General features: G+C 36.3%; 1 protein-coding gene across 5 annotated transcripts in view; it reads left to right on the plus strand.

Moving 5' to 3' along the window:
* The first annotated feature begins 1808 nt into the window (after nucleotides 1–1808).
* The window catches only part of ABCA12 (ATP binding cassette subfamily A member 12), a 193924-nt gene continuing 171878 nt past the window's right edge, over nucleotides 1809–23854 (plus strand). For 2 of the 5 annotated variants that reach the window (XM_057745989.1, XM_057745991.1), the window contains exons 1-3: nucleotides 1809–2208; nucleotides 7156–7378; nucleotides 13964–14057. In XM_057745989.1, coding sequence (XP_057601972.1) covers nucleotides 7361–7378; nucleotides 13964–14057 — 112 coding nt within the window. In that variant the 5' untranslated portion in view covers nucleotides 1809–2208; nucleotides 7156–7360. Of the gene's footprint in view, nucleotides 2209–4428; nucleotides 4646–7155; nucleotides 7379–13963; nucleotides 14058–23854 lie in introns of those variants that run through there. The other 3 variants (XM_057745988.1, XM_057745990.1, XM_057745992.1) reach the window with 2 other exon arrangements.

Below are 23854 nucleotides of genomic sequence, written 5' to 3' on the forward strand. Positions count from 1 at the left end.
GTTTCTCAACCGAGTAATGTTTATTTGTGAACCAAACCATGAATGAGTTGTAAACTGTGACAGATGGCAGAGAAAGAAGGCAGGGAAGCAGGAGCTCAAGTCATCAGCAAAGCTGGAGAAAGCCAGACAAATCTTGGACACTGCATCCCAGAAGTGGTGAAGGAGGCTATTATCTCCAAGGCTCTCAGCTGTCTGAAGAACACTTTGTCTTTAATCTCATCCAGAAAAAAATTAAAGGACCAAATTCTAGATATTCAAGACTGACTGCCTTATGGGGATTGGGCTTGAAGGGATTCATCACAGTAGGGACAGAGCCAAAGTTGAAATGGGCATGTGCCAAAATGGCTCCAGTCAGCCCCAGGCTGGCTGCCATCAATATAGCAGAGTTGGCATGGGGACCAGGAAGCTGAATCAGCATTTTCTCTGGGTTTGAAGGGAAAACAGACATTGCTTTAATTCAGTTCACAAGCAGAGTCTGGATCAGTCATGGAAATTGTGAGGACTGAAGGGGAGTTTTACTAGTCTTGGCTTAAATATTCTCTTCAATTAAATTCAGCAGTGATTATTAAGCACTGGTCATGTGTAAAGTATTGTGATATAAAATAGTCCATGCTCTCAAAGCATTTACAATCTACTGTGGGAAAAATAAGATGTATAAAAATCATAATAAGGCAAAAACGCAAATTCCTCGAGAGAAATATAAACAAAAAACTATGCTGGATTCAAAGACAGGAGACAGGATATTGTGTGGGGTTTATCTAAAAAGGCTTCATGGAAGATGTCAATTTGGGGATAATTTTGAGAGGTAGGTGCTTTGAGAGGGAGGTGTGTATTCCAGGTAGAGGAGTTAGCATGGGCAAGTCAGGGACCAGAAAGCAGAGGTTACATTTGCATATTGTAATATATATCAGTTTGGCAGATGGCCAAGCACTTATGATAGACTGTTGGAAGACGAGACTGGAAAATTGGCTGGAGCCAGACTATGTAGACACTGAATATCAGAGGGAATGTGTTGTCATTAAGGTGTTTAAGCAAGATTATTCCTAAAAGGCTTTATACCAGACTTCTGGATGGTATATCACAATTAAAATTACTTAATTATAAAGTACCTTGAATAATTCAAGCACAGAGCCTTTTCTTTTCCCTAATCTGCAATAGGTTACTTCTGCTGATTTAGAGATTTGAAGTGCTGTAGAACTCTGTTATATCATATATTCAGAAATATGACATAGGTCAGTCTGTCTCCTTTAACCATAAAAGCCTGAAACAACATGGCTTTTCTGTAATAGACACATGAATCCCTGACCCCCCAAATGAGGGAATCCATTGTATATCATTTCTGTCACCTAGAGCCTACCTTTTATTTTCTGCATCTTTCATAACCTAGTAAATTGTGATAGAAACCAGCATAGTCACTTCCTCCCAAATCAAAGCATTCAACTTCATTTTAAGCTAAATATTGAGACTTTCTCTAGTATATCTCGTGCTGGGCTGAGGTTCAAAGTGTTTCAGCTGAGCTCTGGCCTCATTGACTTAAAACATCTTAATCACATTTCATTATGAGTGTCACTTGGTCCAGAGTCTGTAACATCTCTCTGTGCCCTGCCTCTGCTAGAGCAGGCACTATGTGGTGAAGAAGGTGAGAGAATGTAGGACAAGTCCTACTGGCCTGGCAAGGGTCCCACCTAATTCCTCATGATGTGTCCAGGGCAGGTGACACCTTCTTGAAGGTGTGGATAGGCAGTTAATTTTATGGAGAGTAGGAGGTGTGGGCTCAGCTTTTTTTTTTTCAGTGGGGCATAATCTGAATGACATTCATTCTCTCTTGGGTCTGGGCTTCATGTAACAAGCAGCAACGGGATGTTATTTTAAAATAAGCAAAAGCCACCAAAAGATCCTTGTCCGGATCCTTGTTTGAGAGGAAGAGTTGGTTGAGAAGTGCTCCTTGGTCAGGATTACCCAAGGGAAAAATCCAGCAGGAAGAGAAAATCTGTGGGTTTCTTACCCCAGCCCCCAGGAAAGCTATGCCATGAAAAAGCTTCTGACCCATTGACACGCAGCAAGTTGGACGGGGAACCAATTCTTCTTTCGAGGGTTGGAGGAAAAGAGAGGAATTCTCTTGTCTGTGGCATTTGAAGGATGGCTTCCCAGCTTCATCAGCTTCGGGTCCTGGTCTGGAAAAATTGGCTAGGTGTCAAAAGGCAGCCGGTGAGTAAAACAAAGAAGGGGGATACTGGGGGAAATGCTCCAGACGGTTTTAAAGAGTGGTGTTAATGATCGGTAAAGAGAGAAGAGTTTTAAATCATTTTCTAAAGCAGGAATAAGATATTTAGAAATCATCCCTGCATCTGGCTTACATCTAATGGGGCAAGTCTAAACATGCTCCCAAAGCTGCTTTTTGATTTCAGTAATTTAAGAGAATAAACCAAGACATGCCCCAGGCAAAGAAGAGGATAATTCTTGTTACTGGTTGAATTGGAACTCATGTTGAATTCTAGATTTGGGGCCAAAATGCTTTCAGAAATTTTTTTAATGAATTCTGTTAAAAATGAGACGAAGAAAAGTTTCAGATGAAAGGTACAATAAATGGGGGAGAAATGTACTTGAAAATCAAAAGCAATAGGAAGGTTGGAAGATAAGAAAAACACAGAAAGAAAATAGTTTGAAGGGTGTTGGTACAGAAAAGCTTCTCAGAAATTTTAAGTATCCAAAAATTATTTACCAGAAATGACAAAGGTCAATATGTATGTCATGCTTCAAAAGCATTATTGAATCACTTTACTGCTACAATCTGTCTACTCTGCTTATTGCAACATCTTCTTTTGTGCTCTTACACTCATGTTTGCTTTTTAAATTGCATAGCCAGCTATTAGATCCTTACCAGATAGGGTGCAGGGAGATTGAGAAAGGAACCGGCTTCTGTGAGTTGTCGCATATTCAGAAGAATGTTTGAAAACTGGAGAGATCCAAAAGGCACTCAATATACTTCATTTTAGAAGGGTAATTCCCAGCCTAAAATGAATAATATAAATGTTTATGAATAATATGCATCATTGAAACCAAAGTTTTATCTATACATCTTATCTCATGCTAGGTTTGCTTGCAGTGCCTGAAAGCTTATTTAAGTGTTCTCCTGTTATATAGTAAGAGGAAGAAGTTGATTTGCCTTTGTGAATTTGGTGGGTAGGATTTAAAATCACAAGACATTGTGATTGCATATGGATGTGGGTATTGGACATAAAATTTTAAATCACTAATACTTTTACTTCCTTGCTTTTAAATTGGAAAAAACACAAAAGTGAAACTTTCCATAATTTTCCTAGGGTAGGTTCTGTGTGGAATTCAGCAGGAAAAGAGTCTGAGTAGGTGGATGAGGTCAGAAGACAAGAAATGGCTTTTGGTTCTATTCCTCACCAGCTATATGATTTGAATACCATATCACAATCTATCTGAGCACTGGTTTTTCCACTTGTAGAATGGGCATACCTATGTCATAGGGTGGTAAGAACCAAATGTGCTAATATATTTTAAACTGCTTTATAAATGGTGAAACACTTGGCAAATAGGTTATACAGGGATTTGGGGCAATGTCTGTGTCATATTTTATTCAAAGTAATGGTGAAAGGAAATACAGGGGGAGGGGGTGTGGGAGAGAGGAAGAAATTTATATGCAGTAAAGCTCCTAAGTGATAAAAACCCAATAGTTAAAAATAAAAGAATAGAGGAACTGAAAACGTATATCTGTTGCTGAGAAGCTGAATGCTGAAGTGGTGTGTTTTCCTTACAACTCCATTTAACTTAAAAGTTAAAAATAAAAAAAAACACCCTTAGGTGAATACACTTTTTCACTGAGAAATTTTATCTTTAGAAACTTTAATAAGTTTCTTCTTCATCTGTAAAGTAGCTAGCATATCAATTTTCTACTTTAGAGTTTTTCTCCAGTTTAGCCAATTTATGCTGGACATGGCATATTTAAAGAAGATGGAGGTCAAGCATGCTAAAATGTTTTCAGTATGATAACTTATATTATTCCTAGGTAGCCAAAGTCCTTGAAAGCCCCTGAAAATTATACTTTGGCCTAGGGAAAGAGAATATATGAACTATTAGTTCATTTTGGGACATCAAATGATTCAGATCTTAAGAGAACCTTGAAAGAATGGGGCCTATGACAGATAAGTCTTGGTTGCAGGAAGTGAGATTATTAAAAGTCCAGAATTTGGAATACAGAAGGCCTACCTGAATACATTATGAGCAACCAGAGGGACACAGGAGACCTTTACAAAATGGTGATATCAAAAGGAGAAAGACAATTTTAAGTGGAGGGCTAGAGGACAAAGAAAGGTGTACTTCCCCATAGTTTTGCATAGAGCCAATCCTATGTCTTGGTACTGGAAAAGAAGACTTGAGGATACAGGTGGAAAGGAGATACATGTGCCAGTGTTACTTAAGAGGGAAGAATGAGAAGATCAAGAAGTTGGAAAGTTAGGATTAAAAAATCTGAAAGGAGATGGATGTTTTTAAAATGTGAAAATATGGACAAATTGGAAGACAGAAGGTGAAAAGAAGGGGTGTATAAATTGGAAGAGAGGACATAGTCTTTGCATAGGAACTGAACTTTGTCACCCGTCAAGCAGTTATTTAAAATGCAAGTATTTTTCTCTCTGTCTTTGCAATTGTTCTGAATATGGCACATTAAAAATATACTTTTACACCCAGGAAAATAAAAATTAAGTTGTGTGACACTGGAAATGTATAGTCCTTCATGAATGTTAAAGAAAAATGCTAATATCACCTCCATGACATCTTCTTCCATTTTGTTTTCAAGAGAGTCTGTCACAAACAAGGCAGTGGGAAGGACAGTCTATGGAGGAAGAAGTTAGGAATCTACTAAAGGAAAAACAAATATGAGAAAAAATATATAGTAAAATTGTTAGAGTGGGAATATACTGAGGAAGTGTGTTATAAAAGTGCATACTAGACTATAAAGAGAAAAAACAATTTTAAACAAGTATACTGTCTAAGAAGTAAAATAACAATGGAATAAGCTACATGTTGACATGGCTGCAGAAAAAGAAAGGCAGGATCTTTAATTTTTGAGGTGACTCAAAATTGTTCTTAGAGTTAATGTTTTTCTCTTTTTTGCGAAATCAAATGTCAAAATTCTGGACTATTTGGGATTATCTAACTGCCTTGATTTTACAGGGTCCCTGAGAGCTCCAGGGACTTGTCCAGAGTCACATAGTGAATTTTAAAATGCAAAGTTAGATTTTACCAAAAATGGATCTGTTCTTTCCATTACCTCCTGCTGCTTCTCTATTGCTCCTAAGCTGAGTTTCTTTTCCCAGTATTCTCTACTTCCTGCTCAGAGTTCAGCCCATCAACAAAGAGATCATATTCGCTAAGGAGGCCTTAGATATTTCTTTTTTTTTTAATATTAGTGGTAATATCTATTCTCAATTATATTGCAAAAAATGAATACTAGAGGAGTGTGAAAAAATACATTAGACACCAACAGAAATGTTATGTAATAGAGAAAACCAATTAGATGCAGCTGCTACCCTGCTGGGCTTGTAATTTAACACTAAAAAATAATGGGAAAATGAACATGGATTCCACCGGAGATGGTTAGCAACAGGGAGGCTCACCTAATGAGATGCTAGTTAATGACAGGAAACAGAGTCCTGGGACAGCAAAGAGATTGTAGTATAAGATAAGAATTTATCTCTCATTAAGAAGGTGGGTTCTAAATAGGCATATCAAGAAGTGACTACAAGTCTCTATAGAAGTGGAATCTAATTCCAAACTCATGACCTGAAGAAGGAAATTAACTTCAATTTTCTGTTGTAACTATTTAGCTGGTGGATCACACTTTAGCTCAGTTGATGATAGACCTAGTTTACTATCATAGATATTCCCACAACTTGATAAACTTCTAACCATGGATCAAATTTGACACTTCCTCCCTAATCCTCACCTTGCTCATTTAACTCTCCCTCAAAGAAGACTTAACTTGAAAATTTTGGAAGAGGTTGGCCCTTGCGTTAAAATAATTTTTTTGATTAAAACAATTTAGAATTAAACTTGAATTCCAAATTTAATTCTAAATCAGATTAAAATGAATTCGGTCTTGCACAATTCACTCAACTACGTAGTCAAATGTTCCAGGCCCTTTTACCATTGGATCTGTACCATTTACCCCCTTAAGCTCTTTTAATTGTTCAAAAACTTTAGATCTACTTGTTCATAATGGTGCCAGGCACTAGCAGACATGCACATTTTATTAGTTTAGTCAAGCAGAAAGTAAATGAGATGAAGATGTTTTAGAAATGGAAGCAATAGAGAAATAAATTAGCTTAAAGCCTATTAAAAATGTGTTGTTTTCATAAACATCATAGAAAGTTTACCAATCTTCGAATTGTATTATAATCTATAAATAATGGATTTCAGAACATTGTCTTGATCCCAGTTTTTAGACAGCTTATTTATATAGATGGCCGTGTTCACTAGAAAGCCCAATTAACTGAGAACTCTGTGCCGCTTTTGTTTCCTTGTTTTGGGGATGAAACTAAAGTTTATTCCAGATATAAAGGATCAGAATTTTACTTTTGAATATGAACCTTGGAATCCCCTTGTTAACACTAAGTAACAGTCATCCTTGATTTAAGAGACAATGCAAAAAGAAAGGAATAGAAGAGGGAGGAAAAGACTGTATACTTTATATATGAAAGTTTGGGCGATTTTCATTTTCAAGTTTGTAATAAAAAGTTATGATTCTAGGTTACAGCTTGACCTTTAAATGACTTTCAGTGCTCTTACAGACTGAACTAATAAAAGTGTGGTATTACAATCAAAGAGAGCTAGTAATCTATTCTGTGTGGTTTGGCTACAAAACTTAATAGTTAACTGTGCAGGTGCTGAAGTCAGGCTCCCTGGGTCCAAATAACAGCTCTAGCATTTAGTAGCTTATGGAATGAAGGCTTATTTAGTCTCTTTAAAATTCTAATTTCCTATCTGCAAGAGGAAATGAGGTGATTATATTAAATGAGATAATGCATGTTAAGTGTTTAACGTAGCATCTTGCACATTCTTAGCAGTTGATAAATATTAGCTATTATCATTTGTAGTACTTTAATGAATTTTGATACTAATTTTAAGAAGACCACGTGACAACAAGAATTCATCCTGGGGAAGATATTTTTAAATCATATTTAGCAGAGAATTGCTGAAGGAACTGGCATTGGTACCCATGAGGAGAGAGGACTTTGTCTCTATTTGAATACTTAAAGAATTCTCCTGTGAAAAGGGAAGCCAAACTAAGACAAATGACTGACAGTCATGGGAAGGAAGACATCACCTTGATATGAGCAAAAAAATCAATGTGAGTTGTCCAATAATGAAGAAGTCTCATGAAATATTGAACTTCTAGTCACTCGAAACATTCAAGTACAGGCTGCATAAGCATACTGCAGAGATGTTTTCCCTAACTCTTGAAGTACCAGTCATTCTAGACTTACTTCTTTTTCTGGAGTATTCCACCCTCTTTCCCATCTGTGGGTCTTCACCCGTATGTTTCCTCTGCTTGAGACTCCCACTTCTTTCTCACACTCCATCCAACACACATATCCTTGCTTCTGCCTGACCCTTTTTCATCTTTTAGCTTTGAGATTCAGCTCCCCTTGCTTTATCTTCCTTTCACACTCTTGACTTATGTCTTAGCATTATCTATTACATTTGGTTAGAGTGTTTTTTCATGTTTCCCTTCCTCAAAAGACTGAAAATTTTAATTGTTCTGTCCTCAGTGCCTGGTACACAGTAGGTGCTCAATAATTTTTATTGTATTAATGAATGTATAAGGCTTATATAAGTGATTACTGTATGTGTTAAACTGTTAAGTTTCCTTAAGACTCTCCAAGACTATGATTTTATTGAGAGAAATGGAGAATCTTCATCCTAAACATTTTACTTTTATTTATTTTCAGAGTTAAGCAAAAGAATCCCCATTGAAATACTGATATTCAGTATTATTCATTTCAGACATAGCTAACTTAAAAGCACTCTAGTGCAAAGGATACAAACTCAAATATCTGTAAGGGCAACAGAGTTAATGTGACTGTGTGAAGTAGGCCAAGCATAGACAGTAGGAAATGACATTTATGATTAAGACTAGAGAGTGAATATCCTATTTATGGGCATTCAAATAGTAGTAGTTTTCACAAACTTTTAAATATATAGTAATAAATTAATTTAAAGTTCACCCGTATCTTATTTTTTTATTTATTAAAAAAAATTTTATTGGCATATAGTTGCTTATTTGCTTTTAATGCAAATGATAAGAACATAATAAAAATGGTGACCACAACTGGATTCAGGTGGACTAACAACAGTGAGAATAAAGGGCTTTAACAAAGTAATGGAGTGTGAATGATTTAGAATTGAAATTATGTGCTTTGCCAAGATTTTTCAGAAATTCGATTTGAAAGGTTTTCAAAGATTTGAAACAATAGTTCTCAGCAAATGCAAGAGGCAAATGTTACTAGGTAATTCAATTGAGTTAAATAGTATTACAGATCAGCACTAAATGGAAATTTTGGAGTAGACATACATTTGGTTCATTCAAGGAATTTCTTCAGATTTAAACCTAGAATTTTGAGTTGGTGACCTCACTGACTTCAAGGCCACTGAAATGTGTCCGGTTATCATCATTAATTCTCCGTGCAACAGGATAGAGTTCCTGTATATAAAGCACTTAAAAAAAAAAAATCTCTTTTCTTGGGACTTCCCTGGTGGTCCAGTGGTTAAGACTCTGCTCTTCCACTGCAGGGGGCGTGGGTTCCATCCCTGGTGGGGAAACTAAGATTGCACATGCCATGTGGCTTGGCCAAAAGAAAAAAAAAAAAAAGTACAAAAAAACCTCTTTTCTTGGTCCTTTATCTCTTCTCTTTTGCTGTCTTTTAAAAATTGCTTCTAGATTTTCAAAAGGAATTATTTAAAAAAATTTTAATTTTAAAATAATTTCAAATTTAAAGAAAAGTTGCAAGAACAGCAGAAATATTTGTTTTTCTGGAGCTAGTTGAGATCGATGCCCCATTACCTTAGATACTTTAGTGTGCATATTTCACAAACAAGGACATCCTCCAGCATAACCCAATGCCACCATCAAATGCTTAGCTCCAATTCAAGAGTCACAATTATCCCAATCATGTTCTTTATAGAAAAGCAGTTCAGTTTAGAATCATGTTATGTATCTAGTTTTCATGTCTTTAGTTTCCTTCGGTCTGTAACAGTTTGGTAGTCTTTCCTTGACTTTCATGACCCTGACACATTTTGAACATTCAAGACCAGTTGTTTTGTAGAGTATCTGTTGTTTTGTAGAGTATTTATTTTGTAGAGGCTCAGGTTATTTATTTCTAGATGGCATACCACAAAACTGATGCTCTATCCTTCATATTACATCACATCAGGTGGTGTATGATGTCAATTTGTCTCATTTTATGGGGAAGTAGTTTGAGACTATGTACATATTCCATTCCTCATTAAGCTTTCAATTTATCTACTTGTTTCCTTACACATTTATTTATATTTGCAATATAAATTTGCAAAGACTCACGAATTCCTAGTTTATTCAGTTATATATATTCTTTTATTATCATAATGTCTTAATGTTTAATTTTGGCCACTGGGTCAAATTTGATGCTCAAATTTGGCCACTTGCAGGTATCTGTGTTTTATTGATGTGTCCCCATCATTCTCTGAGATTCTCCGAGCAGTGTATCTGGTGCCCTTCTATCTATTGATCTACCTATTTCTTTCTTTTTGTGTATGTATGTATCTAACTAACTAACTCTGTGTCTACATGCATTCTACATATATTCTATAGCTCTGTTAGGCTTGGAAACAGCAATACCCCAATAGCAGCAAGCACATTTAGCTCCCATCCACTAAAAGAAGCTACCGTTTCTTGAAAAAATGGGTATTTTCAGGGCTGGGACAGAGAAAGTACACAATGAGGCAGAAACAACATGTGGAACTGGAAAGAAAGAAAGAAAGAAAGAAAGAAAGAAAGAAAGAAAGAAAGAAAGGAAGGAAGGAAGGAAGGAAGGAAGGAAGGAAGGAAGGAAGGAAGGAAGGAAGGAAGGAAGGAAAGAAAGAGAGTGAGAAAGAGAGAAAGAAAGGAAGAAAAGTTATACACACACATTTATAGCTATATTTCATGAACCAGGCGTTCATAGACATATCTTTAATTCCAGCCCAACACTGCAGGGTTCATTCTGGTTTCCCACTTTTCCATGTTTATAATTTCCCTGATGGATAGTGAGAAGCCCGGCTCCTCTAATGGGGGATATATTTGCTTTTAACCAACCTTCCTATATGAAACCAATCACCTGTTCCTTGCCCTGCACAGATACCCTCCTTACCCAACTGGGGTCCTGACACCCCATATCTGGCTGCTGCACTGTGTGTATCCTCTTTACCTTGCTAGAGACCCACCTCCCTCACTGTATGGCTATGTTGGACTTACCTTGCTGGTCCCACCAGCAAGGAATTTTGGGCACTGAATTTTTCAGAAAGGGGAAAGTGAAGAGAAAGGGAACAGACTGGGACATCTCAACAGAAAATAAACTCTGGAGAAATTAGAAGAGACAAATGCCATGGCCCACTAAGGAACTGTAAATTACTCAGTGTGCATATGCCCTTAGATGTCAAGAATGCAAGAGGGATGGAATGCAAGTGAGGTGTAGAGGCACGTGTGAGATAATTAAAATATTAGCAAAAATAGGTAACTCTTAACAACTACTTTTCCCAAAGCTTTCAACTAGCCCTGCTGTCTATATGTGTAAAATCTATATTTTAGCCTTTTCTCCAAATAAACAAAATGTCATGGCTCATCGGTTTAGTATTTGGACCCTTGACATTGCATTTGCTTCTAGGTTGTTTATGATAATATTTAGAATGGTGTTGAGAGCCATCCTGCTGCTATGAAAATTTAAATTTTGTTTATTTCTTTCTTCGGCGGTTAACTTGTCAACCTTAACATACCCGAGATCATAGTGTGGAGGACTTTGGATTTATTATCCTTCTAAAGTGCTGTATGCAGAAATGTTCTCCAAACCTCTCTAACCTAAAATCCTTGGGGAAATCTTGTGATAATAGATTGTTTGTGGACTTGCTGTGGGTTTTACCTATAACAGGGCCTAAATTGCTTTAAACTACTCTGATATAGATTGCACTTTTTGTTTGGATTTAAATCATGTCTAAAATTAATTTCAAAATTTACAAAAATATCCTCACAAAACCGTCAAATTAGATCAACCAAAAGATGACTTAAAGATATCCCATGACATATGTCCCTTATTTGAATGTGAATGTATATTTGTGTTGGTGTAAGTAATCTCAGTTGCTCAGTGAATTCTCATGAGGTTGAATAGTTGTTCCTAAAAGTAGCTATGGGGCACCAAACCTATTCAGATGAATACATTTTTAAAAGAATAACTATGGCTTCAAATATAAAACCAATAAATCCACAGACATTAAATATTTTTAACCTTAATTCCTTATAGTCTACATTTCAAATGAGTCACATAGAATAAAAATGGTACCTTGTATCTAGGATCTTTGAAGAACAGACTCTGATTTTTGAATATATCAGACACTAGGCTAGAATAACAACACATCTTATATTTTCATAGCACTCATGTTTTTCCAATACACTTTCTGTAGTACTTTCTTATTTGTTCCTCAGAGCAGTATGATTTTTCTTAATGCTAGCTTAAGTATCTTAGTGTTCAGATCCTTGTCCCCTGCTCTGCTTCTCAACTGGGTATGTAACTTTGGATAAGTTATGCTAACCTTCTGCAGCTCAAAGAATAACAAAGGGAGTTGGATCAGATCAAGGCTTCTTAGCCTCTTCTGTGCTATGGATGTCTTTGACAGGCTGGTGAAGCCTATGGCCCTTCCAAGAATAATGTTTTTAAATCAGTGAAATAAATAGAATTATAAATAAAGTCAATTATATTGAAATTCCATTATTAAGGTATCAAAAAGCAAATTTATGATATGGTAATGCATGTTTATTATAGCATTAAATAAATAAATGAATAAGTAAAGGTGAATCCCTGACTACTATAATTTTAATGCTACAGTGAGTATAAACAGCACTTTGAGGTATCTATAACAACACTAATATTATTTGAAAATATCTGTGGCTTCTATTGGTGACAAAGTCACAAGTACTTCTAGTAATACTGTGGTTCCTCTCCTATATTCATCATTAATGGAAATACTAAATTTCAGTCATAAGCTGGAGGAAATAAAAATGTAATCTTTTTTTCCTATCCAAGTTTACAAATGCCCTGAATTCTGTTCATTAGATGATCTCAAAGGAAGTTTCCAACAGAAATATTCCAAGACTGTAAGTGATGCTGCTAGTTAGGTACGGTGGTGTGCATTTAGAATTGCTCTATTCCACATGTGGTCCACGGACAGCATCACCAGCATCACCTACCTGGAGCCTGTTAGAAGGAGATACAGTACCTCCAGCCAGCCTCAGATCTACTGAATCCAAATCTATGTGTTTACAAGATCGTTAGGTGATTTGGTATGCACATTAATGCTTGATAAGCGCTGCTATAGATTAGGCTGCTGAGCCTGCCTGGGAGCTTTTAAGCTACAATTAAACTGAGTACCTTAGTGTTCCCCAGATCAATAGTCAACTTCCTCTGTTTTTTAAAACTTGCCCTTAAACCCAGTCTAAGAATTTGGTGACAGATCTGTCAGCAAGGAGATCAGTACTGATAGAGACACATGGAGATTTTCATGGAAAATTTAGGTTGGGAGTTACATAAAGATCAATAGTTGAATGGGTCTAGATAGTTCTGGAGAATGGAAGAGCCGCAGTCAGTCGTCTGAGAGTTGGCAGAAGCAAATCTCTGAAAAATGGGGGAGGAATGAGAACAAGTCTGACTGCATAATCAGATAGAAACATAGTTCAGGTTAAAGCGTAGGCAAGGGTTGTTCTGTATGGCTTGGTTTAAGCACTATAACTGCTTGCATATCACAGTTAATGATCTTGTGAATACATGTTTTTCACTGCTCTGGAACCAGTTTTATAAGGTATGTAAAATATTAAGCAGATAGTGTCTTATGAACTGAATCATGTTTACATGGGGAGGAAAGCTGCTCCTAAAGTATCTTAACAGTGAAATTCTCTAATAGAAATTTCAGTGTGGTATATATTTTTTGAACATCTGTTCTGTACCAGTGGAAATTCAGGGATGAATTAGACATTGTTCTTGCCATAAAAGTATTACTAGTTTATTTCATGAACAAGGCAAAAAAAATTGATAAAAAGCGCATAAATTCTATAATAGAAACGGACACAAGATACTGTATATCTATAGTGGTTTGGGGGGTTTGCATAGAACTTTAAGTTCCTGTTTACTCATTTACTTATTGACTCAACCATTCATTCATTCATTTGTTCAACAATGTTTATTGAGCCGTTATCCAATGTCACATACTAATCTTTATGCCTGAGCATAGAATGCTAATGTTGGAAGTGGTAAGATACATCAATACATCTTGGTTGAAATTAGGTTGGATTTTGTATGCCCTGTTTAGCATGTTGAGCCTTACCTCACAAACAACTGGGAAGCTCTGAAAGATTTTCAAGTTAGGAAGTTCCTGATCATACTTGACTTTTAAGATCATCATTCTTAGGGCAGTCATGAAAAGTGACTTCATGAAGCTTCGGAAGGTCATTTTAAGGTTTTAAACCTGGAAAAATCCTTCGTGTGTTTATTTCAAGGTCTCTTGCATTTTTAAAAATCTCTCATTCCTTTCTTATTAATAATATTTACAGGCAAATATCTGGCTGGTGTTGGAATTTTATAGTATAATGCACTTCTTGTCAGGTGTTTTGGTTTAGCAATATAATTGACATTTTTTTTTCTATCTTGCTTTGCAGCTCTGGACACTTATCTTGATTTTATGGCCAGTTATTATTTTCATAATTTTGGCTATTACCCGGACCAAATTTCCTCCAAAACCAAACCCAACTTGTAAGTAAATGAGATTTGTTTATTTTCCTCACTTTTGAATTCCTGTTAAAATTTATTTTGCTACCACTTTAGTGTTTTATTCTAAAATTTATGTTTTTTGAGTAGTGTTTCCACTTGGAAGTATTTGTATAAATACTTAGTATATTTTTTCCGCAGTCTTTTGAATTAGTAAGAAGTTGAGTCTGCAATATTTATCTAGAAAAATATGAAGTATGTAGGAGCCAGAATATATTTAAATCTTTAACTATAAAATTCTAACTTATGTATTGTTCATCTCATAAATATCACCATGGTGTATACAACACGAACAAGCAGCCATCTCAAGCTACATCATCCTTGTCTTTTACATCAGAGCAGAATCCATAGATTGGAATTTGATCAACTGAATGAATGAAATCCAGAGAACTATAAAAATTTCATCTTTATTCAGGGCTAATATTTGAATAGTGCAAATGTATCAAAATATTTAATTTAAAAGAAGGTTGTTTTCCAATTAGTGGTGTTTCAGTCAAATTTAGTCATTGCCAAGTTATAAAATGGACACAATGTCCAACTCAGGTCATGATTTCGTTTGGATCCAGGATGGAAATGCAGAAGAGACTCAGAAAAGTCTGCAAAACTGAGCAGGATGAGCCTTTTAACCCCAATGATTTGACCAATGTTGTTTTTGCTTTTGTTTTTAAACTTCAGAGTCAGTTTTCTTAGGAGAGGAATAAAGTCAGTTTCAGATGTCTCATGTTTCACAAAGCAGCCATCTCCTGAAAAGCGTCTTGTAAACCAGATTGAAAAATCAAGTTGTATTTCAGATAAATTATGGTAATTCCCCAAATAAAAGAATACGATAATCAAATTATTACGATAACCAAATTATCTGTAAAGAGAATAATAAGCTAGTGGCTTTTTAAAATAAGCACAGTGCTTTTCAGTCACCCAGTCCTAAGAAGTAAGATGAGAGCCATGGTAGAATCTACTTGAATTATACACAATATGATAATTCAAAAGAAAATATCAATTCAATTAGTGTGAAGCATTTAAACTCTTGGTGCTAAAATAAATAATTCCTTACATTTGAATTGCACCTTATCATTTCTAAAGGACTTTTGCACAAATTATTATATAGAGTTATTGATGGGATTTTATTAGGTTGTTTATAAAAACAGCATAATTTTATTCTCTTCATATCATGTATATATTAGTTCTTTATAACATTAATTCCACTGCATACTGTTGGAATTTATGTATTTTTGTATATGTCAAGTAACATGGACTTCGGAAATATGCATTCAGCACGTAAGGACAAATACTCTTTGAACTACTCTAGTTAAAGATGCTAATTATCAATCTGCTAGCAATAGTAATAGAAGGAGTTTGTTAGCTCCTTTCAGCAACTTATTTTCACCAATTTCTTATTCTTAAGGATTTTTCAGTTATATAAGTTACTTTTCTAAAACTTCTAAGAGAGAGATATAAGGTGTATGAGTAAGTAGTCTTAAACGAATTGATGTTACCTGATAGGATTTAGAGATTCATGGGGAAAATCATGGAAAGCTCTTATAATCCTGCTAAATCATAAAGAAAAACTTGGAGAAGCCATGTGACAAGTGCTTCATAGACCAAATAAAAGGCTCTGCAAAACACACTATCCAAAAGGAAACAAATAACCATTCTTTACTATGAACCTATTATCATACTCTAATAATATTAGCTTAGAAGCAATTATGTTTGTGGGTAAGAGGGAACAAAATTACAGAAAAGTTCAAACATTAAAAGTATTTTTGCTAGTCTCTAAGACCTTATAAGACTCAGTCTAGAAAATAGTTTATTTGTTTGTTATTAGAACTGAAAGGGACCCTCTCACTTTACAGATAAGAACACTGGGACCCAAGGAGGTTTTAATTTGCCAAAATTTAATCATTTGTGATAAGAGAGAAAGATATCAGAAACTACCTTTACTTACTCTTTGTCTGTGAAATTTGTGTCATATCTTACCCTCTTATACATAAAGCCAAATACAAAGTATGTCCAATATTTTAACTCATCTTGTAATCAATAAATGTAAGTATAAAATGTAAAGTATAAAATGTAATTTTATAATTGGAGGTACTATTCTGTAATGTAGAGAATCTAAAGCTAGTACAGATGTAGTTACTTTTTTTTCCTTTCAATGTAGAGAGGGAATAACTTCAAAATGACAGTTTGGATTTAGGTTTTTTAATTGTTTTTTTAAATTGTTGCTTTTCTTTGTTTCTCACATCTATTATATCAAAAGATTAAAATGAGCTAATAATAATCACGATAAATATTTCTTGATCTCATACTATGTAATGGCTGTTAGTCATTTCACAGTCAAGAAAACCAAGGCACAGAGAGATTAAATAACTCATTCGAGATTGCACAGCTAATAAGTTGTGGTGTCAGGATTTGAGCCCAGACAATCTGGCTCCAGAATCTGGTTTTAAGCCTATAGACTCACATTTCTTCCATCTAGTAGTCAGTACTAATTTTTCATGTTTCATTATTTAGGTTTTGCAAAAGTAGACTAAAAATTAGAAATTAGGAGTATAAACTTCTCTGTCTCTATCATGAAATAAAAAAATATGAGGAAGAGGTGGATTCTGATGTATGTATCAGAGTTATTCTAAATATTAGTTTTTAATGTGGAAGGCTAGCTCTGTTTGACAAATTCTACATGAATCTTTGTAGTTCTAGTATCACAGAAATCAGATCCTGCTTAACAGAGTAAAAACCCTTTTCGGACTACAGTGACTTACCTCTTCAGTACTAGTTGGGCAATAGAGAAATGAAGATGAAACTCCAGACTACACCCCAGCTGAAACTCAGCTATGGTGAGAATGGGAGTTGTCATCCCGTGGGCACACTTGGCTCCCAGATTAGCCGGGCAGGTGTGTAGGACTGGTAGATCATTCAGAACAGGTATAGTCAGCAACTCAAAGGACTCCCTCGTAGTCTTTCTGACTGATGGGCTCCAGAGAAGACTGGATTTTTGGTGAGTAAGGAAGCTGCCACAGTCCCTGCCGTGGCGGGTGCCAGTCTGGAGCCAGATGCTTACTGTTGGCATCATCCGCCTTCACTTACTCCCTTTTGTATTGTCACCAACAGCTTAGGTAACTTGACTCCACAAATAGTAAGGCCCAGGTATAGAAAGCTTTCCAAAGGCTGACAGTCAGGCCCGGATGCTTCTTGTTCACACAGAGAAGAAATGGGCTGAGGCGCCAAGTTTCAAAGAGTTCCAACCTCTTGTAATCTCCACAGGCAGTGGCTTGTCGAGAAGCAAACTTTAAAGCCAAAATATCATGCTTAGGAGCAAAAGCAAACAAAATCGAACCAAACTCCCACAGCACACTGAGGCTAAGCAAAGCTGTAATGTGCAGTGAGGTACTCCTGTCTCCTTTAAACACATACATACCCATGAAAGTGCAGGCAAACACTTCCTCATCACTGAGGAACTGATTACTTTTCAAGACCCTGCCATAATGATATAAGTGGACTCCGAAAAATGCAGTCTTGCCAACAAGAATTCACATTTTTATGAAGTTAATGAAAAATGGTATTTTTCAAGTGGTTGAAAATACCACTAAAAACATAATGGAAATTATACTGTACAAATACGATTATGTGCTGAATTAAACCCCAGCTGTCTCGAGGCGGTCACTTTCTAATACTCCTGCCTCCTCAGAAGATGAGAAATTCAGCCCATCCCACATCTGAAAACAGCAGCTGTTTGAAAGCAAGGGAAACGGCTAACTGAATGCTATCCAAATTTGTGTTATCACAGGGTTGTACTGAATTCCACCCATCCAGATGTGACTGAGTAGCTTTGGTAAATGCAAGGACATCATTCTTAGCATGTCTTTGGCTTCCATAGTAAACCTTTTGTCTTCATGGATGCAATAAAAATAATAATAGGAGTAAACATTTATTGATGACTTGACCATCAGCAGGCACTGTGCTAAGTATTTTGCATATATTTCCTGAGTTCAGACGTACATCATCTCTTTGAATTATATAATATGATTATTCCTATTTTAAAGATAACCAGACTGAGGCGTAGAAACATTAAGTAATTTACTAAGGTTTACATAGTTGCTATGTGCTCCAGCCTGGATTTTAATCACAGTTCCTTCCCCTCCCCCAACCCATACAGTGGGTTTTTCCAGGTCACTATGCCAACAATGGCAATCCCAAGGTCTGGCTCATTGGAATTTACAACCTCTCCATTTTCTTTCTCATAACACCTGTTAGTACTATCAGAGATAGAACATGGTTGTAAAAGTGAACTCAGTTGTTTTTCTATTTGTCAGCGGCTCTAGGAAAAAATGTGAGAAGAAAGAAATTATTGATTAATTGGTGGCTTGTGGGATCCATGGGTGTTGTTATACCTACGGTATCTGAATTAAGAGGAAAGCGCCTATAAGGCCTCTCACTAGTGAAGGCTGTGAAAGCCAGAGGAATGAGGTTTTTTCTGGCCCTGCTTTTGCTGCTGACTTTATGTGTGGTGTGTTTTCATGGAAGCGAAGGCAAATGCACAAGGACAGAATTCCAGGGTGTACCATGCTCTCCAGAACACTCATGATTTAATAGTGATAGGTGAGGGACCCATAGTAAATAATATCCTTTTCTATGTTGATTGATTGGCTAAAATTAATGTAAGTTTTGTTCTGAGAAGCTCCAAACTCATCATCATTCATCTTCTGCTGGGGATTGCCCCATCCAATTTCTCCATTCGCAGGTATGCCAGCAACACTAGGCAGTCTCTCAGGTTAGAGACACCTGAGTCATCTTGTCTCCTCCCTGTAATTCACCTCCCAAAACCACTATCCTTCAAATCAGAATCCATCTTGTGAAATGCATCCTGGAGTTATCCCTTCCCTTTCATCCTTCCTGACACCCTTTGGTTCAAGATCTCATGTTTCATGCTTGGATCTCTTCAAAGGGTGTTTTTTGTTTGTTTTGTTGTTGTTGTTTTCTTTTTGGCTTTGGAAGCCCTGACTCTAACTCTTCCCACATTTTATCATCAGATAATCCCCTAAAATACTTTTTTAGGTCAATCAAGTTTCAATTCCTCCTTGCCTCACTTTCAAGAGCTTCATTATTAGGATTCATCCAACTTTCTGTTCTTTCTGTTCGGAAGTGTGATGCCTGTGCCTAAAGAAACTGTGTCTGAAAGTCTTCCACACATTCCCATGCTCATGGCTCCCCCTCACTGTTTATTAAAAGATAAGCTCACATCTACAGCTTACACTTTCACCTTCCCTGATCATTCAAACTCCAGTTATTTCTCCTTCATATCTTTCTTGTGGACATATTGGCTAATAACAGTCCTGACCGCTTTGTGCTTTATCTTGACTCATTCATTGGACAGATAGTACATTAATAGCAGAAATCACATCATAACATCATGCTCTTGACAAATACAGAATAATTCCAGACGTAGGGAACAAATAGGAGTGCAATATATTGGTCATAATTTAATACAGTTTGAAAAATTGATACAGATGATTGGATTACAAAATTCACATAGCGATGGATAAAAAAATCAGTGCAAGTCAGATGAATGAAAGACAAGAAGTTTGTTTAGGGCTTGAATTTTACTTCTCTGATCCAGGTAAATATGACTGTGCTATCAAAAATGTCTAAAATGATAATATTAGGAAAAGAAAATGGATATAAATGTCCCTCACTCCTCCCCAGGTAAATTCACCTGGGAATTTTCCTCACGAATTAGTAAGTTCTTGTGAATGCATACGAAAGATTTTTGCGTGGGAGAGATTTATAGTCTGCTTCTTGTTTAAGTTTCAGAATGTTGGAACAGTTTTGAATTTCGAAGCCAGAGTCCCATCATTTACTTCTTCCACCAGTAAATCAGTAGTTAACTTTTTTTGGAAATATTGCTGACCCTTTACATGGTAACATGGTGACATGGAGATAAATTTTGTGAAACTCATAGAAACTGAGGCTGGGATTACATTGTGACTTTGCTTCCTCTAGCATTCCGCACAGATTGTGTGGAGGACATGACCATGGGCCTGCCGCACTCGTGTACAGGGATGGTCACAGCTTCTGCTGGTAGTTGCCCATCTCCCTGACTTGAAATTCTGCCATTCTCCCTTGCAGTGCAAATGGGCACACCCTAATGCCATATAACATGACAAGAGGATTTCTCAACTAATCCCCTCTTAGGCTTAGTCCACAGAGTTGCATCAGAGAACCAGAAATATCTTGAAGTAAAATAACACTTAATTTAACAAGTAGAAAGGTAAAGAGTAAAGAATAGCTGTTGCTTGCACAGCGGGGAATTTTTTTTCTTTTCATTTTGCATCATCCTTACCTTACAAGCTTACCAGAGGTGACTGCCTCACTGAAAGTGGCTCTGGGAACCACGTCTTCTCTTTTTTACTCCCTTTTCCTTTTCTTCCCTTCATAAAGAGCAAAGGAACTCCTGCTGTCAGATAGCACCCTCTAATATCCAAGCCTGTATGACAAATACAGATAAATAAATAATTACATATAAAATTCTCAGAAGCATAGTAATGTCACTTGCTGAGGTCACCACCATCAGTTGATGTTTCCAATATACCCTTGAAGTTAGCCTGATTTAATGAAGTAATTTCAGGCAATTCCTTTTCACTTGTCAGAGAGCACAGAGCCCACACACAGGCTCACAGGTGAGGGTTTGGCTTCATGGTTGGCTGACTGTGTGTTTTCCTGAGTGACTGTTTTATTAAACCTTCCTCTAAGCATCACCCAGGAAACCTGGCCTACCAAACCTTAGCGTTTTATGCTACTCTCACTATCCAAGTTTTCTCATTCTCTTTGATTAGGTCATATTATGTCCTTTGCTTAGATAAATGAACCAGTGTATTTTTAGAGTTAAAGTAGCTCTCATGGAAGAAATGCCACAGCATACAATATTCACTGGTCTCGGGTCAGTTAGAATTTCATTGTGGATTAGGATTGGAATGACCTATAGTATTTTCACATTAAAAAACAAAATCTTTGTTTTGGTTATATATTTACATATTTATGCTTATATATAAAATCATTACTCTCGTGAGAGGCAATGTGGGGACTTAGGTGACAGACTAGAGACCCAAACTACCTGGATTCAAACACAGGCCTTGGACAAATCTCTTGGATGCTTGGAGCCTCATTTTCTGTATCTGTATATTGAGGTTAATAATAGCACCTCATAGAGTTGCTGGGAGAATTAAATAAATTAATACTTGTTAAATACTTAGAAAAGTGTCTGGCACATAATAAGAGCTACTTTAGTGTCGGATAGTATTTTTTATATTATTTATGATATAATAATATAGACATATAGAGTATACTATCAAAAATTGAGTATCATTGAGATAATCTAGTCTCTCTTTGACCAATAAAAAAACAGGCTCAGAAAATTTAAGAGACTTGATTGATGTTTCACATTTATTCTTGCCATTGTCACATAGTTAAAAGGTATCTCCTATGTCTATGCTGATCAAGAATGTCGTGAGGACTCAGAGCAATCAAGTCTATACCAGACTGTATGTCAGGAGTTATAATAAGTAAGTATGCAATGCAGCAAATTCCACAGTGGAGGTAGGACCAAGAGCAGAAGCAGTAGAGAAGATGGAATTCAGACAATTTTACCTTGAATCAGGGCTGGCGCTATGGGGAGGCATATACAAGGCAAAATTTGAGGGGTTAACAAAAACTCAGTGATCAAGATCAATCATATTTCAATATAATATTCTAAAATATAAAAATTAACTTAAAAATTCTGTATACAAAATACCAGAATTTTAAATAAAATCAAGATCAGTATTATTGCTTTTTCTTTTGCCTTGGGCTCCAGTGTGGCTCATATAGCACTGCCTGCTTCACAAGGAAATCCTATGTCTTAGCATGATTCTTGAAGAATGAGTAGGAGTTTGTCAGCTAGACAACTAGTGACTTTGTATTCCTAACAGAGAACAATCAACATGAGTAAGGACACAGACATGGAAGAGTTAGGTGTGCCAGGAATTTGGAGTTTGCTTTGTTTGAAAACCATTCTACATTAATCAAAATCATCTAAATACACCTGTTGAAAGATGTAGATTCCAGGGTTTTACTATAGGCTTTCTGAATTGTCACCTGGTGACGGTGGTAGAGAAGGTGGTGATAAGATGATGAGGTGATGAGGTGCTGAGGGTGGTGAGTGGGGAGGAGTTTAAAGAACCCTTAGATGATTCTTACGCAACCTAATGTTGGAGAGCTGTCTTTTCATTTTTTTTAAATTATCTTTTCTTATTTTAAGTCAATTGCATTTTCTACTAGCTCCCTATTAGGAAAGCGAATCAGGGAATGAATTTCATTCTTTGAGTAATTTCATGGAAGAATTTGCTTTCACCCTCAGTTACCTTGCAGCCATTGCCAGCATTCTCTGCCTCATCTTTTGCTGTAATCCTAAGGATGTCCAAAGACCCATCATTTTTCATGTCTCATGTTGAAGACAACATTTTCAGGACAGTTGAGGAGAATGCCTCCTCTCAGAGAATGCCATCAAATTGGTGACTAAGGAAGGAAGTGTTCAAAGTTTCCTGAAGTTTTCTGCACAGGTGTTTCTCCAAGAGGATTTCATGGTTAAGTTGCATGGCCTGGGGAACCCAGTTCCACTTAAAACAAGTGTTTCACACTCTAACATTGCATCACTGTGCTGTGAGTTTTGTAGACATTAGGAGAATGAGAAAATGTCAAAAAATCTCTTCATTGTTTTGAAATTGCTGCCCTCTGTGGAGATGATACAAAGGTGCTTCTGGAGATTCATATTCTATGAGAATACATGCCTAGGGCTGTAACAAGTAAGCCTGCTCCTAAGTTTTTTACAATTTAATTATGGGGGAAAGAAACACACACATAAAAATTTACATGCCATAATTGATTAAAAAATAAATGTTAAATATAACTAAAGTAAAAGCGTTCAACATAGCTCTTGGCACAGTGCTTTGCACATATCAGAAACTCAAACATTTATTGATTATTTAGTAGTGAAATGTAATAATAAAGTAAGTACTTAGGAAAATAAGTAGTATTACATAAGCAGCATTGGCAACAAAAACTACTGGAAGTTTAAAAAAGGGAGAGATTGCTATGAATTAGCGTAGCCAAGAATTACCCCAGTACTTGAGCTTCGAAGGAAGAAAGATTAATATGATGAATGTGTAACAAGAAGATATGTGCCCTTCAAGAGTTAGAAAGGTCAAGATTAAAAACTGGCTGAGAATAGGTAGACTGGCTTGGCCAAAGTAGAGTGTGCTAAAGAGTAGGGGAGATCAAGTTGGGTGGGGTTCAATCATGTAGGGTTTTTAATACTAGACCTAGGTGTTTGGATTTTCTCCTGTAGTAAAAGAAGCATTCTGAGGAGGCATTCAGTTTTTCTTTTTCTAATATGGAAGGCGAACTAAGGGAAGTTTGAAAGATTTTTCTACCATAATTATTTATCTTCATCCAGATGTTTCTGTCACAGGCTATATTATAAGAAATTGCCTCCCAAAACTTAGTGGCAAAAACAGTAAACATTTATTATCTTCCAGTTTCTATGGGTCAGACATTTGATAGAGGCTTAACTGTGCAGTTTTGGCTTCGAGTCTGTCATGAGATTGCAGTCAAGGATTTTGGCTAGGGTTGCCTTCATATGGCACCTTAACTAGGGCTGGAAGACCTGTCTTCAAGGTGGATTGCTTATAGGACTAATGAGTTGGTACCAACTGTTGGTGAGGAGCCTCAGCTTCTACCTATAGGTTGCTTCAGTG

This window comes from Hippopotamus amphibius, chromosome 8, assembly GCF_030028045.1.
Source record: "Hippopotamus amphibius kiboko isolate mHipAmp2 chromosome 8, mHipAmp2.hap2, whole genome shotgun sequence".
Classification (NCBI taxonomy): Eukaryota; Metazoa; Chordata; class Mammalia; order Artiodactyla; family Hippopotamidae; genus Hippopotamus; species Hippopotamus amphibius.